We start from the raw sequence: 16,598 nt of genomic DNA, 5'->3' as shown, positions 1-16,598 counted from the left end.
TGAACCATATATTTTCTTATAATGTCTTGACTACTACAAGAAGAAAAAATGACACATAATTAGCAAAATAATAAAAGGAAATTCCAAAACTAAAAATAATCAATGCAGAAGAAGGACTAAAAGAACAGGTAGAAAATATTTTAAAGCAAATACTAAAATGAGACAAAAATCTAAACATAACGACAGTTATTTTTATTTTTTTATTTTTTTTATTGGATTTCAATCTGCCAATATATAGCATAACACCCAGTGCTCATCCTGCCAAGTGCCCCCCTCAGTGCCCATCACCTAGTCACCCCAATCCCCCATCCACCTCCCCTTCCATACCCCTTGTTCATTTCCCAGAGTTAGGAGTCTCTCATGTTTTGTCACCCTCACTGATATTTTCACTCATTTTCCCTCCTTTCCCTTTATTCCCTTTCACTAATTTTTATATTCCCCAATTGAATGAGACCAAATAACTTTTAGTTTATTAGTCTGTACTGTAGTTTAAAAACTGGAGTATATATACTTTAAATATATATAATCAATGAATGATTGAAAGTAATAGAATGGAAAAGTGTATATTATGCTAATAGAAATATAGCTGATAAAAATATTAAAGTGAGAAAAAGTATAAGAAAAGAAGTTACTAAAGATAAAAAAGATTTCAAGGGATAAAGAGTCATAAAGCAACAAATTGTAGCAATTCTAAATTTGTTTTCAACTAATATAGCCCCAAAATATATATAGCAAAAATGACAGAAATAATGGACAAATGCACCATAATAAGGATTTTAAATAATTTGTAAGTCTAAATAATTTTTCAAGGAAAAATAAAAACATGTTCCCTGAATACAGTGGACTCCATCTAAAAATAAGTGGAATATTAATTATGTTTATATTATATATGATATAAAAAAGAAAATTTCCAAATGTTTAGAAATTAAACTATACACCTCTAAATATATGGCTAAAATCTTAAAAAATACATTGAAAGACATATTTGAATTGAAAATGAGAAAAATACATATTAATACTTTTGTATTATAGCTATATACATATTTGGATAGAAAATTAATATATATCAATATACAGAAGATATATGTGAATAAAATAAAAATATAATGACAGAACATGGAAGACTCCTAACTCTGGGAAACGAACTAGGGGTGGTGGAAGGGGACGAGGGCGGGGAGTGGGGGTGACTGGGTGGTGGGCACTGAGGTGGGCACTTGACAGGATGAGCATTGGGTGTTATTCTGTATGTTGGTAAATTGAACACCAATAAAAAATAAATTTATTATTAAAAAATGAACATAAAAGTAAAATAATGGAAATTATAAATTAAAATAAAAAAGATTAGCTTCTTTCTCTTTCTCTCTCTCTCTCAAACACACACACACACACACACACACACACACACACACAGGTATTCCATTTTTAATTTAAAACCTCACAAAGAAATTTCCAAGGCCAGGTGGCATCACAAGTAATTTCTTCCAAAGATTTAATTAAGAAAATATAACCACACCTTCATAAAATAGTCCAGATACAAAGAAGACAGATGTAAAAATACTAAACAAAATATTAGCCTACTGAATCAAGCAACTAACCAAGTCCAATTGATAAAGTATAAATATGATACTGTGATCTCAATATATCTTCAAATGTATTTGATAAATTTCAAAATGTATTCATTAAAAAAGTGAAAGTAAAAGGCTTAGTGAATGAGGAATGAAAGAAAACTGGCTTATTCTGATAGATGGTATCCTTCAGATAACAATTTCATATCTCACAATGAAACGTCAAAAGCCATCATTTTGATGAGCATAAAAAACAAGGAGAGTAACTATCACTACTTCTATTCAGCGTTGTAAAGGAAAACTTAAGCAAGGAAAAAAAGATTAAGGCTTAGAAAAAAATAAAAATCATTTTTTGCAGATCATGATTATGTACATAGAACATCTCAAGTTAAATTACCTACCAACCACTAGTAATTCATCTAAGTATTGTCACAAATACAAACCCAAGGCACAAAAAGAATAAATTTCATTCTTCATACCAGCAAACAGTATATTATACACGTTATACTAAGTATCAAAAATATTAATTACCTAGGAATGAATCTAATGAAGGAGCTATAAAACCTCCATCTTGAAAGTGCAAATTATGAAAAATTATTGAATAAATGAGGATTTAAATAAATGAAGGAATTATATCTCATTGACTGATCAAGAAATTCAGCACAGTAAGTATAGCAATTCTCTCAAATAGATTCAAACATATTCTGATCAAGATCTCAGGACGTTAGGGGTATCTGGGTGGCTCAGTTGGCTAAGCATCCAATTGTTGGTTTGGCTCAGGTCATGATCTCATGGGGTGAGATCCCCCTCAGGTCAGGCTTCCTGCTCAGCGGGGAGTCTGCTTGAGGATTCTCTTCCTCTGCCCCTCCCCCTGCTCGCTCTCTCTTTCTTGCTCTCTCAAATAAATAAATCTTTTTAAAAAAAATCTCATCATGCTACTATGAACATTGATTAGTTTGATTTCAATCACCTCAAAATAGAAGAATGGCCAAAAAAAATCTCGAAGAAGTACTTATGACAAAAGACTGATACAAATATTCACAATAATTATACAGCAATTAAGAGAGAGTAATACTCCTGCAAGGATGCATAAATAAACCAATGGAACAGAACAGAGTACAGAAATAGATCCACTTATATAGTCTATTGTGCACTGCTCTAGAGCAAGTGTAGCCTTTAAGTAAATTGTGGGGAATCTCTTAGTATTCATATAAAAAAAACTGGATCCCTACATTATATCAAAAAAAGCATTTCCAGCTGAATTACTGATTTTATAATTTTATTAAAGTTATGTAGTAAATGTCCTCATGATTCTGCTTTGGGAAATATTTCTTAAATAGTACATTAAAATTAAAATTTTATTTCACTAGAAAGATGACATTATCACAGCTGAAAAAAGCAAGCCACTCAGTTGAAGAAGATATTTGTTATGTATGTGACAAGTGACTCCTGACTTAGGGTATATAAACAAAATAGAAAGAAGTCCTGCTGCAAATCAATAATAAACAGACAATCCAATGCAAAAATAGACATAGGAATCAAACAGATATTTGACAAAATTGCATATTCATATAGCTAATAAGAAAAATATGTCCAATAACATCAGTCCTCTGAGTAAGGAAATTAAAAACATGATGAAATATTAACATGCGCACCCATCAAAATTGCTCAAGTTAAAAAACAATAACAGACTGCTAGAAAGATGAATTTGTGCAAATACTTTCAAAATTAAAAAGCTTAATGTATGTAAATATTATGACCCAGCAATTCTGCTATTTCTTTATCCATGTCTTTCCCAAAAGAGAAAAATGTTCATAGAAACAGCAATTCTAACCTGGAAACATTAACTATAGAAAAAAGGACAAATTTTAGTATTTTCATACAATGGACTACTATACACTATACTATACAATATGGTAGCCATTAACCATATGTGCCTACTTAAATTTAAGTCAATTAAAACTAAATAAAAATTAAAGTTCAGTGCCTCATTCACACTTAACTGCATTTCAAATATCGACATGCACATGTGGCTAGAGACAACCATTTTGGACAGCAAATATATAAAACATTTCATTATTTTAGAAAATATGATTGGACAGCACTGCTACTATAGGGCAATGAAAATGAATTTCTTTTATATGCAACAATAATGACTCCTATGGGCACACTGTTGAGCAACACAACACAGACACAAATGACTACATGCCATAATCTCCTAATACATAAAGTACAAACAGTACAAATTTCCAGAACAAATTACCACTTCTATTCAGCAGAGAAGTCAGGATAGTGGTAGTCTTAAGGGACGAAGGGCTTGGTGACAAGAAAGGAGTTTGTGGAAGGACTTTGGGAATACTTGTAATGACTGATTTTTTTTTTTTTGAACTAGACTGTGGTTATGTTGGTGTCTTCACTTTATAAAAATCCATCATACTGTACACTAGTGAGATGCACACTCTTCTGAATATATATTATACTTCAGTAAATTGTCTAGAAAGATAATTTCCCTGACTCCCCATTTATTATCTATTAGGCATCCAACAAGTTTGTCCTTTTGCTCTGTTGTCTTCTCCCATTTTGGCTAGTTGTGTAATTTCTACTTCATCAAAGCGTATCACATTGCATACTGCTTTGTCACCTTTAGGCTCAGCATATTTGTCTTAGTTCTAGCATAAAATTAATTATATTTAGAAAATATAATAGTTAAATATAAGTAGTTAAATCAGTTTCATTTAGCTTATCCAATGCTCACCAACAGACCTTTTATCAAAATTTTCCCTATCTTATTCTGGCTAGTTACAACCTGTTTTGCTGTCAGTTCTTAAGAAGTATCTCATAACAGCATCTCCTGTGTTCTCTTACATCAAAACTGTTTATAATTGTGGGGCGGTTTGTTGATACAATCATTAGCTCACATTTTCTTCCTCAGAAATCTTTTAAGTGCCTCTCTAGTTTTCCAGAGGAATGTTGCTGTTCAGAAATCTGGTGCCAAGCTTTTGCTTTCCTCTTTCCTTAGATGACAAAAAGACAATTTCTTCACCTTTAAATATAACAATTTGACTATTACATATCTGACTGTTGATTGTTTTGGGTCAATTTCCTTAGATGCTCGATGTGCCATTGCAATATGTAAATACAAATCAATCATACTTCAGTATTTATTCATTATTTATTATTATTGCTTATTATTTCAGTGTTTATTAAATATTATTTCAGTAAAGTTTTACTCAAAATTTAGATATTTGTAGTGGGAATGTTTTGGTTTTGTTCTTTGGGGACTTCAATTATGTTTATGTTGGATCTTCTCACTTATCTTCTTTTTTTGTCCCTTTTCTCTAATACTTTTTTCTCATTTTTATTCTATATTCTCTATTTCTCCATCCCTCTCTGTTTCTCTTACTTTTATGCCCCACACTTGGTTTTTATGTTGTCTTTTCTTCTCTGTTTGCTTTATAATTTAGTTTTCATTTCTGAATTTTTTCCTTTTAATTTTTTTCCTGAGATTTGTTAGTTTACATTCCATGGCCTCTTTCATCTAGCTATTTTTCTCATGTTGTGGCCATAATTATTTAACTTTTTTTAGCTTAAACTTACATATAGCTACATTTGTATTTTTATCTGGTTCATGGTGACAATTTTCTATTGAGTTTTCAATGTGTGTAATAAAGTAATGCTCAAGAACTTTCACTTCTTTTACTATAGTAATTTTGTATGTAGGCATAACCTTTTCCTTTCCCACTTACTCATATTTTAATGACATGAACTTTCTTAAATTAGAGGTAAGTTATGAGAATGGAACATAAGCCAGGATTTCCATGCTTCAAAACTGAAGTTAACTCCTCTGTTGATATAGAGGACGACGTAACTATAATTCCCATGTGTGGTTCTACCTCCTATGCCTCTCCAATTCTGGTGTGCTTTCTTTTTTTCTTTTTTCTTTTTTTTATTTTTCTGGTGTGCTTTAAAAGAAGTTCAGCAAGCTATGGGCTTCTGAGATCTCTTTACATTTCTTGCTTTTCGTGGTTATGTATTCAATTATTAGATGTATATTTTGCTGGCACTTTTTGAGATCTGCCATGTCTTGACCTCCTGGGCATTTTCCAAGTCTTTTCTCTCATTTTTTCTGGAGGGAGTCTACCCTGACTTATCCACCTATGTTTGTTCCCAAAACTTCCATTATAAGGTGGGCCCCCACCTTCTGAGCGGAAATATATGCTGGCAACACAGGAGATCTGCCAATCCTGAAATCCTTTCCATATTTCATGTCAGTCTTTGTAATATTTTTGTGATAGCTAGCTTCCAGTTCTGCTTCAATTTTGGGAACATTTACATGCAATTTCAATTTTGTGATTTTTAAGTCTATTTCATAATTACATGGAAACTATAACATACATGCACACATGCACATGTGTTTTCCTTTTCTTATTTATTTTATTTAATTTTCTATTGTTCTGTATAGTTACTAGAAGTGAGAAAACTCAGAACTAAACTTCTGGAATATTACTATATGTCTCACCTTACTGCTGGAAATATTTGTCTGGGTGTTTTACATGAACTTTACATAAGGCATGTTTAACATTTACTGATTATCTTTGACCTAAGCATTCTCTTCTTGAATTTCTTACCTCAGTTAATGGGCTGTCAGGCATTTAGTTCCCTAGACTGGAAACCTGCACATAATCCTAATTCTTTTTATATTCTGTATGAGGAACATCAAAGTAATAATCTTGCCCTTATATCCAAACTAAATGTTTCTCAAATATATTCTATCACCTCTATCCCTAAATACCACTATTAAGTTCAAAGATGGAATCCTAAATATCTACCTTTTTTCTGGTTTTCCCCCAGCTTCATCTTTTACGGTATCTTCAAAGTACTCTATCTAACATGCATAGCTGGTCACTTTTAATTCTTTTTTTTAAAGATTTTATTTATTCATGAGAGACAGAGACAGACAGACAGAGAGAGAGAGAGAGAGAGAGAGGCAGAGACACAGGCAGAGGGAGAAGCAGGCTCCGTGCAGGGAACCCAACGTGGGATTTGATCCTGGGCCTCCAGGATCACGCCGGGGACCGGAGGCAGGCGCCAAACCGCTGAGCCACCCAGGGATCCCCCCACTTTTAATTCTGAGGTTTATTGTTTTCAACGGCCTCCAGGTGCACACATTATAAAATCATTCAGGTTAATATGGCAAAGACATCTTGCCATGATCAGGCTCTGATGGAATCCAAATCTTCCTGTCCCTTTTACTATCATGCTACTCTGGTCATAACAAACTCCTTGCCAAGGTATTTCACACATTTTGGCCTCTACTTTTACTGCTCAGTTTTCCTGTTAAGAATGTTTCCCTAACCTGCTTGTATTATGACAAATCACTTATCTTCATAACTCAGTTCAAGAACCATGCCTTCTATAAGCATTTCCAAATCATCCTATCTAGATAAAAATTACCATTTCTTCCACCTTTTCCTGGGTCAATGTCCAAGCTTTAACTAAGGCACTTCTAAGTATCCACTCTACTTCTTATGTGTTTTTCTCACCCTTTTATACTCCAAGCAACTTGAAGACAAGATACATATCTTATTGGTCCCTGTAATTTTAGTCCAGACACAGATGAATGAATAAAAAAAGCTGCTTCATTGTAGTGATATGTGCAACTTTTGCTCCCATCTGAATTGCAAATTAATTGAAAGCATAAACTACATGTTCCCAAGTTCTCAGAATTGTTTTTGCATATATATGTATTAATGTTTTCCACTCTGCTTTCCTAGGGGACAACAAATTACTTATCACAACTTAAAGTTTTATGTTAGCCTCCTGAAAAACAATAAAAAATAATAACCAACTATTTTGCTACTACAAAAAAATATTAAATATATTTCACATATTCAGAAAGAACAAATAAATAGCAAATGTAGCCTTAATTTAGAGAAAACTTGTGTACTGATTTTCTAATAGGTTTAAGTTTTCATGTTCCTTCATTAGTGACACATGTTTTTTCATAGTCAAATTGGTTAGTATACAAGCAAATATTCTATAAATATCTGTAACTAATGAATCAACATGATAATCACATTTGTGTTATAATTAAGAATTTTCCTATGTTTATGAATTTTCCAGGTGTATTAAATTAAAAATTTAGTTTTAAACTTAAGCTAAATGTGATATCTATATGTTTTATGTAAATAAATTAAATGAGAGCAAATTAAACATATAGATGAATTTTGACAACGTAACAATTTTCCTGTATATGAAGGTACCATATTGTAAGTTAAATTTAATTAAAACTAAATGTGATAGTTACAAACTTTAAACAAATAAAATTAGTTAAATCATAGAAATAAACAAATATATGAATTTTAACAATACAACAATTTCCCATCTTACAGCTGCTACCTTGAAACAAAAGAGTAAATCATTTATAGCAATATTCTAAAATCTTCCTTAAATTGACTTTCTCATATATTAAATGAACAATGATTTTGAATAATATATACATACCGAAGGATGGTCAGGGTGCTTGGTATCCGAGAAAAAATAGAAAATAAAATCGTAGAGAAGATAAAAGCAACAAACAAAGGTAATTTATAGCACTTTGTATCACATGTCCCAGGTCTAGCATCAATAAAATCACCTTGATCATCTGAGGTTGTTAATCCTTCTTGAATGCAAGAACAATTGTAGTATGCCTATGAAAATGAAGATAAGAAAACAATCTTGTAGAAATATAAAGCAAAAACTCATTATTGTAAAATAAAACAAAATCAACAACTGCAGGGACACTAGCTAGCTTTATTAGTCAATATTCTTACATTAAATCCACCATTCATTATTTAGAAATGAAATATTAATGATAAACCCTAAGTTTTTTATGTAACAAAATATGTTTATGTATAACTAGAGTGACTTAGGATAAATTCTATTAATTAAAAAAATTTCACCAAAAATATTTACATTCAATTGCACAAATAATTGTTAGAGAGTGGAATAAATTGAGGACAATTAAGATAATGAGTAAAGTGGATTTTTATCTGGGATTGGAAAAATGGACAGTTACCCAACTCTAGAAGGTGTTAGAATCATGAGATGATGACAGGGCTGTTATCTATTAGGCAGAGTAGCCACAATGCATAGGGCTCATAATACTTTAAGGGACCCCTAAAATGTTATAGTTTTAGTGTCTTCTAAAATTACAGGAAAAATGAATATGATAATAATTAATCCAGCTGGATCAACTTGTTTTCATAACAAAGAAGTTCTATACTAATTTTTTTTAAGTGAGGAAAAGGGCTTACAACGGCAAATGAATCTAAAGCCAATTATAGTCACAATGTAGCTCCAAATGAAAATTTTGGGTTGTTCTTGTAGGGTTGATAAATCAAAGAAGATGAATAAGTAATATGTTCTAAGAAGAACTAAACAGAGTTTAGAGATATAGAGACCAGTTAGCAACTTATTAATCTACTGAAACTATTCTAACTTAAAAAAAAAATAATAAACTCGACAGAAATATGGTACTAAGTTACTAGTTAAAGGATAAGAAGAAATGGAGATGACTTGAATTTGAATGATTCATAAAATCGTGATCCAAAAATCATGTCTGCTTCTTTGAGGTAGTTGTTATGTGATTACTAGATCTATTAAATAACAAATGGAAATATTCAAATATCCAAATTGCACTTAATTCATTCCACCATAGTCTTTTTAGTATCTATGTGCCAAACACCATTCTAAGTGCTAGGAAAACACAGTAAGCAATACAATAGAAATCCCTGCCATCATGTCGATAACTCAGATGAAACAGGTAATTAAAAAAAAAAACACTTTATAATGAAACACATGGTGACAAATACTTTGGGAAGAAAATTAATGAAAAATAGAGGGATTATAGAAGTAACTTTAGCATGATCTGGGAATGCCTCAGGGATACAGTGATATTTGAGCAGAGATTAGAAGAAGGCAAGGAAGTGAGCCATGTGGTTATCTGAAAGAAGTGTATTCCAGGTAGGAAAAAAAAAAAAAAACACAGAAATTGAAAAGCCATGGGATTAGAGCTTGCTTCATAAGCTGAAAGAAAAGCAAGGAGACAAATGGCTGGAGCCGAGTAAACATGAAAGAAACTAAGAAAAAATAAAATCAGAATAAAAGGGGAAAGGCAAATTATACAGAAACAGGTAAGTAACTGCAAGAAAAATGTAAGAACTTTGGTTTTTATTCTTAATGATGTAAAAACTTTGGAGAGATAAATGTATAAATGATATGTTTTAAAAGATCACTCCAATAGCTATATTGGACTATGAAGGGAAGAGTGAATGCTGAGGAAACAGTTAAAAAGCTACTGAAATAAATTGCAAGACAATGGTGATGGTGGCCACAGTGATAGCAGAAAATGTTACAAAGCTAGTCAGATCCAGCATTTATTTTGAGAGTAAATTTGAAAGGATTTGCTGAATGGTCTTAGGGTAAGAATGGGGACCCAAGGGGACAGTCATATGGAGGAGGGCTCCCTGAGAGGAATTAAGACCTTCAGTTAAGAGATGAAGTCAATCCATGGCTCAGACAGGGAACTAAGAAAATAAGCACAACAACCTCACTTTTCTCCCCATTTTTCTGATTTTCTACTAGGATTTCTTATTATCTTAATCCATCCAGAAGCTAAGGAAGCTCTCATCCCCTCGTTCAGTCTCCTTGAACAATGAGGACTGTAGAGAACAGTGCCAAGTGGACCTGGAGGTCAAACAAAAGATAAATGCACAATAAATGGTTGCAGACAATAGAAACTAGGCTGACCAAGGGGGAAATGAAAATATGAAGAAGGTTTAGTAAGCAAATGGTAGAATTACAAGATAAGGCCCAGGAAGGGTTGAAGGACAGTGGAGTTATACTCCGTAATATAATCAAAATGCCAAAAATTACCTTAATATGAAATAGTAAAAATATATTCAATTCAAATAATAAAAAAGGAAGAAGATAGATCTAACTCCACTATATCAATAAGTACAATAAATTTATATAGCTAAAAACTCCAATTAAAAGAGATTAGCAGATAAAGCACCTAGGTGGCTCAGTTGGTTAAGTGTCCAACTCTTGATTTCACAAGAAATTGAAATTGGTGGCTCAGGTTATGGTCGCAGGGTCATGAGATGGAAAGCCTTGTCAGATCCCTCACTCAGTGGGGAGGCTGCTTGAGATTTTCTCCCCCTCTTCCCATGCCCCTTCCCCCACTTGCACATGCTCTCTTTCACAAGAAATTGAATTGAATTCTTTTCTCTCTCTCAATAAATAAGTACGTCTGTTTAAAAAGAGAGATCGATAGAATTGAAGAAAAAGCAAAACCATATTACATGCTGGCTACAAGAAACACTTCAAATGTTAGTCACTAGTAGTTGGAACATAAAACGATAGAAATAAGATAACATATGGAAATAGTCAGCAAGAGAAAGCTAAAGTGACTATTTAAAATATAGATGTTAAGACAAAACTATTAGCACAGATGGAAAAAGATACTTTATAAAGATAAAAGGAACTCAGCAATAAGATATGACAATTATCAATGTGTATACACATAACGGCCTAAAAATACATGAGGCTGAAATGAAGAGAAATAGACAACTGTAAAATTTTATTGGGAGATAAAATAATTGGCTTATGATTAAGAAAAAACACAAGTAAGACTCCTAGATGATCCACATATTGCACCTAAAAGCAAGAACTTTAAAATAGTGATGATTAATAATTTTGAAGAAATAGAAGGGAAAAGGGACAAAATATTTTAAATGATGTGGAATTTCACCATGGGTTTGAATCCTACAAAAATATAAATGTTAGAACTGAAAAACACGTTGAATAGACAGTGGAAAAGCCTCTTTGTAGTCGTTGTGAGGCAGGAGTCTAAGATGCCACCTAAGATTCCCACTCTCTCTTCCATAAGCCTGCACGATTCTGAGGACTATGAAATGATGAAATTTTCTCCCCTTACTAAATTATGTTATATCCAGGTGACTTTACGAAAGAGAAGCTAAGAGGACACCTGGGTTGCTCAGTGGTTGAGCAATGGCCTTTGGCTCAGGGTGTGATCCTGGAGTCCCAGGATCGAGTCCCACATCTGGCTCCTTGTGGGGAGCCTGCTTCTCTTCCTGCCTATGTCTCTGCCTCTCTGTGTCTCTCATGAATAAATAAAATCTTAAAAAAAGAAAGAAAGAAAGAAAGAAAGAAAGAAAGAAAGAAAGAAAGAAAGAAAGAAAGAAAGAAGAAAGAAAGAAAGAAGAAAGAAAGAAAGAAAGAAAGAAAGAAAGAAAGAAAGAAAGAAAGAAAGAAAGAAAGAGAAGCTAAATGTCACCTAATTAGGTGAGCCTTAAAAGTTATTTCATTTTTTTCTGAAATTAGAGATTCAAAGCATGTGGCCTACTAGTGATTATCTGCTACCAGCCTTGAAGACGGAGGGAGCCCTGCAGTAAAGAATGGGAGTGGCCTTTAAGAGCTAAAATTGGTCCTCGGCTGACAGGTAGGTTCCTTGCTAGGAAACACAGATCTCATTTTTTTACAGCCCAAAGCAACTGAATGGCCAAATAACCCCAATGAACTTGGAAGATTCTTCCCCAGAGCCTCCAGAAAAGAGCACAATTCAGCCAACACCCTGATTTCAGCATGTGACACTCAACAGAGGACCCAGTCATGGTGTCTGGGCTCATGACCTTAGAACTGTGAAATACATAAAATTATTTAAAGACACTAATCTTTAATTTGTTAGGTAGCAATAGTAAACTAATACGTGGTTACCCACCCCCCTTCGAAAAAGAGGAGAGTAAATGAGAAACAACAGCTGAGAATTTTCAAATAGATACACAAAAATCTACAGACTAAAGATGTCCTGTGAAAACCAAGAAAAATAAATGTAATGAAAATCCAATCTAGGCCTATCAAAATAAAACTGCTGAAAACCAAGAACAAAGAGAAAAATCTTAAGAGCCACCAAGCAGTAAGAGATGTAAGACAATCAAATGGCGTCTTTTACATGCCGGGGTGGCAGGGTTGAGGGTGGATAGGTCACTGCCAATATAGAATTCCAGGCCCACTGACATAGTTTTTTTCCAAAAATGAAGGTGAAATATGGTTCTTCAGGAAAAAAGAAAATAATGTCATATGAAAACATAGAAATGCAAGGAAATGAGGAAATCTAAGTGTGTATTGCCTTTAAAAAACAATAATAGTACATGTCATTTAAAATACATGAAGAAATACAATATATGGTAAAAATAACACAAAGGTGAGGAGTACATGAAATTAAAATATTTTAAGGATGTGTCAATGGAAGGAGACCTTGAAACCTGGCTTCTTACAATCCTTAATGTGTTATGTGAGATTAATATCCCCCTCCACAGATAATTAGAGTGAGTCTCCTATTGTAATAGGGCAACCTCTGGAAAAAGCACCATGATCCTATGATTTTATATGAAGTCTCTATCAGCTGGAAAAGGATTAGTCTCAATGACAAAATCACGAAGAAAAGCCCAAGATTTCTTTGTTATCTATATTAAGGAAATTGGAAGATCTCTAGTAGCACAGATAGGAAAAATGCATGTGGGTCTCAATGAGGCAAAACTCCCCAGGAATATTATCAATATGAAGAACAGATAGCAATTTTCAGCTTTTGAAAAGCTCTAATTTTCTATAGAAACTAATTTTTTCTAATTTTCTATAGAAACTAAGAGTAGAGAGTTTCTAAGAGTAGAAACTGAGAAATCTTCAGAGATACGATATTTTCTACCACTCAAACTTTCACATTAAGTGTAATTGAAGAGCATCCAATTCTGATTCCCTTTGACTCTGATGTTTTAAATATAAACATTTAATCAGAATTATTTCAGAGCAAAAAAATCTTTTAACTAGGCTCTACCTTCGGGGTGAAGCTCAACACAGGGCATGAACTCACAATCCTGAGATAGAGACCTGAGCTTGATTAAGAGTGGGACTGTTAACCTACTGAGCCACCCAGCTGCCTCTTAATCAGAATTGTTTCCAAGTTGACATATTTTCATTGAAAAAAATATTTTGGTGCCACTTAAAAGGAAGAAGCTAGGAGTGCTAGGGTGGCTCAGTCGGTTAAGTGTCTGCCTTCAGTTCAGCTCATGATCCCAGGATCCTGGGATGGAACCCAGTGTTGGAGCCCTCTGTCGGATTCACTGCTCAGGAGAGATTCTGCTTCTCCCTCTCCCTCTACTATTCCCTTCTCCCTGCTTGGGCTCTCTGGCTCTCTCTGTCAAATAAATAAAATCCTTAAAATTAAAAAAACAAAAAAAAGGAAGACGCTGAAGTTATAGTGCTTTATTTAGCCAAAAGCAGATTAAGACATAAGAAAATTAACATGAAGTCAAATAAGAGTAGTCAACTGTATATGACAAAATAAGAAAATTTGTCTGGAGGTTGGTAAAAGGGAAATAAAGAATTCTGAAGGTTATGACCAACATATGAGCAAATATGGAAATTTTAAACTGAGTCCTGATAGATACAAACGACAAAAGACAAAGAGGGGTAAGTCATTTGTATTGCTGTTTTCTATGTGTAGTGTCATGTCACCTGCACATTGTGAAAATTTTACTTCCTCCTTACCAATTTGGGTGACTTTTATTTATTTTTCTTGTCTGATTGCTGTGGCTGAAACTTCCAGTACTATGCTGAATACAAGTGGTGGAAGTGGATATCTTTGTCTTGTTCTTGATCTTAGGGGGAAAGCTTTCAGTTTTTCCCCTTTGAATATGATGCTAGCTGTGGGTTTTTCATATATGGCCTTTATTATGTTGAGCTAAGCTCACTTTAAATCTACCTTGTTGAGTTTTTTTTTTTTTTATCATGAATGGACATTGTACTCTGTCAAATGTTTTTCTCCATCTATTGAGATGATCATATGGTTTTTAACCTTTCTCTTATTGATGTGATGTATCACATTGAAGTGTGAATACTGAATCACCTTTACAACCCAGCAATAAATCCCAGTTGATTGTAGTGAATGATTTTTGTAATGTTTGTTGTGTTTGATTTACCAATATTTTGTTCAGGATTTTTGCCTCTGTGTTCATCAGAGATAATAGCCTATTGGACTGACTCACAATCTGTCTTTCTCTTTCTCTCTCTCGGTAGTATTTTTATCTGGTTTTGGTATCAGGGTAATATTGTCCACATAGAACGAATCTGGAAGATTTCCTTCCTCTTGTTTTTCAGAAGTTTGCGAAGAATGGGCATTCACCCTTCTGTAAATTAGTAGAATTCACTGATGGAGTCATCTGGTCCTGGTCTTTTGTTTCTTGGAAGTTTCTTTTTTTTTTTCCTAGTTTTTATTTAAGTTGCAGTTAGGTAACATACAGTGTAATATTTGTTTCAGGTGTAGAATTTAGTGATTCAACACTTACATACAATGCCCAGTGCTGATTACAAGTGCCTTTCTTATCCCCATCACCTACCCAACCCATCCCCCTGCCCACCTCTCCTCTGGTAACCATCAGTTTGTTCTCCATATAATTACTGATTCGATTGTATTACCAGTAATTGGTCTGTTCTAACTTTGTATTTTTTCCTGGCAAGGTTTTGAGAGGTGATATGTTTCTATGAATTTATCCATTTCTTCTAGGTTATCCAATTTGTTGGCCTATAATTTTTATAATATTCTCTTATAACCCTTTGTGGTGTAAAATTTCTTACAATTTCTATGATGTTGTTATTTCTTTTGTTTCATTTCTGATTTTATTTGAGTCTTCTTTTTTTTGATATCTCTGGATAAAGGTTTATCAATTTTCTTGATCTTTTCAAAAAACCAGTTTCATTGATCTGTTCTATGGTTTCTTTAGTCTCTATTTTATTTATTTCTAATCTTTATTATTTCCTTTCTTCTACTCACTTTGGGTTTTATTCTTTTTCTAGCTCCTTTAGGTGTAAGGTTACGTTGTTTACTTGGGATTTTTCTTGCTTCTTGAAGTAGGCCTGTGTTGCTATGATCTTCCCTCTTAAAACAGTTTTTACTGCATACCAAAGATTTTGGAACATTGTGTTTTCATTTTCATTTGCCTCCATGTAATTTTTTATTTCCTCTTTGATTTCTTGGTTGACTCATTCATTGTTCAGTAGCATATTATTTAATCATCATGTATTTGTATTCTTTCAAGATTTTTTCTTGTAATTGATTTCTAGTTTTACGCTGTTGTGATCAGAAAAGATGCATGAAAGATAAAGGTTTCATGCATGGTATGACTTAGGTCTTTTTGAATTTGTCGAGATTGTTTTGTGGCCTAATACATGTTCTATTCTAGAGAATGTTCCAGGATGAAAAGAATGTATATTCTGCTGTTTTATAAAGGAATGTTCTGAATATATCTGTTAGGTCTATCTGTTCCAATGTGTCATTTTAGCCCGTGTCCTTTGTTAATTTTTTGTCAGGTCTATCCACTGATTTAAGTGGATGTTAAAGCCCCCTAATATTATTGTATTACTATTGATTTCTGCTTTTATGTCTGTTAATAGCTGCTTTATGTATTTGGGTTCTCACATGTTGAATGCATAAATATTCACAATTTTTTATGTTCTTGTTGGATTGTTTTATCATTATGTAGTGTCCTTCTTTGTTCCTTGCTATAGTCTTAAAGTATATTTTAAAGTATATTTTTTCTGATATAAAGTCTTCCTACCCTAGCTTTCTTTTTGCTCCATTTGCATGACAAATGTTTTCCTATCTCTTCACTTTCAATCTGCATGTGTCTCTGAGGTGAGTCTCTTGTAGGCTACATATTGATGGGTCTTGCTTTTTTAATTCAGTCACCCTTTGTCTTTCAATTGGCATTTAGTCTTCCTATAGGTAAAGCAATTATTGATAGGTGTGCCTTTTGTTACTTACTGCCATTTTGTTATCTTTTTTTAAATAGTTGTTTTTGCAGTTCTCCATTCCTTTCTTCTCTTGCTCTCTTTCTTCTGTGGTTTTTTGGCTATCTTTAGTGATATCCTTGAATTCCTGTCTCTTTTTTTGCATATCTATTTTAGGTTTTT

The 16,598-nt window shown here is 33.1% G+C and overlaps 1 protein-coding gene across 1 annotated transcript in view; it reads right to left on the bottom strand.

Moving 5' to 3' along the window:
• The window catches only part of SLCO6A1 (solute carrier organic anion transporter family member 6A1), a 95,791-nt gene that overhangs the window by 13,513 nt on the left and 65,680 nt on the right, over positions 1-16,598 (bottom strand). The window contains exon 10 of the mRNA XM_041751091.1: positions 8,070-8,257. Within this exon, the coding sequence (XP_041607025.1) occupies positions 8,070-8,257 (188 nt within the window). The remainder of the gene's footprint in view (positions 1-8,069; positions 8,258-16,598) is intronic.

This window comes from Vulpes lagopus, chromosome 4 (assembly GCF_018345385.1).
Source record: "Vulpes lagopus strain Blue_001 chromosome 4, ASM1834538v1, whole genome shotgun sequence".
NCBI classification, from domain to species: domain Eukaryota; kingdom Metazoa; phylum Chordata; class Mammalia; order Carnivora; family Canidae; genus Vulpes; species Vulpes lagopus.
This window is presented reverse-complemented; position numbering and strand designations above follow the sequence as displayed.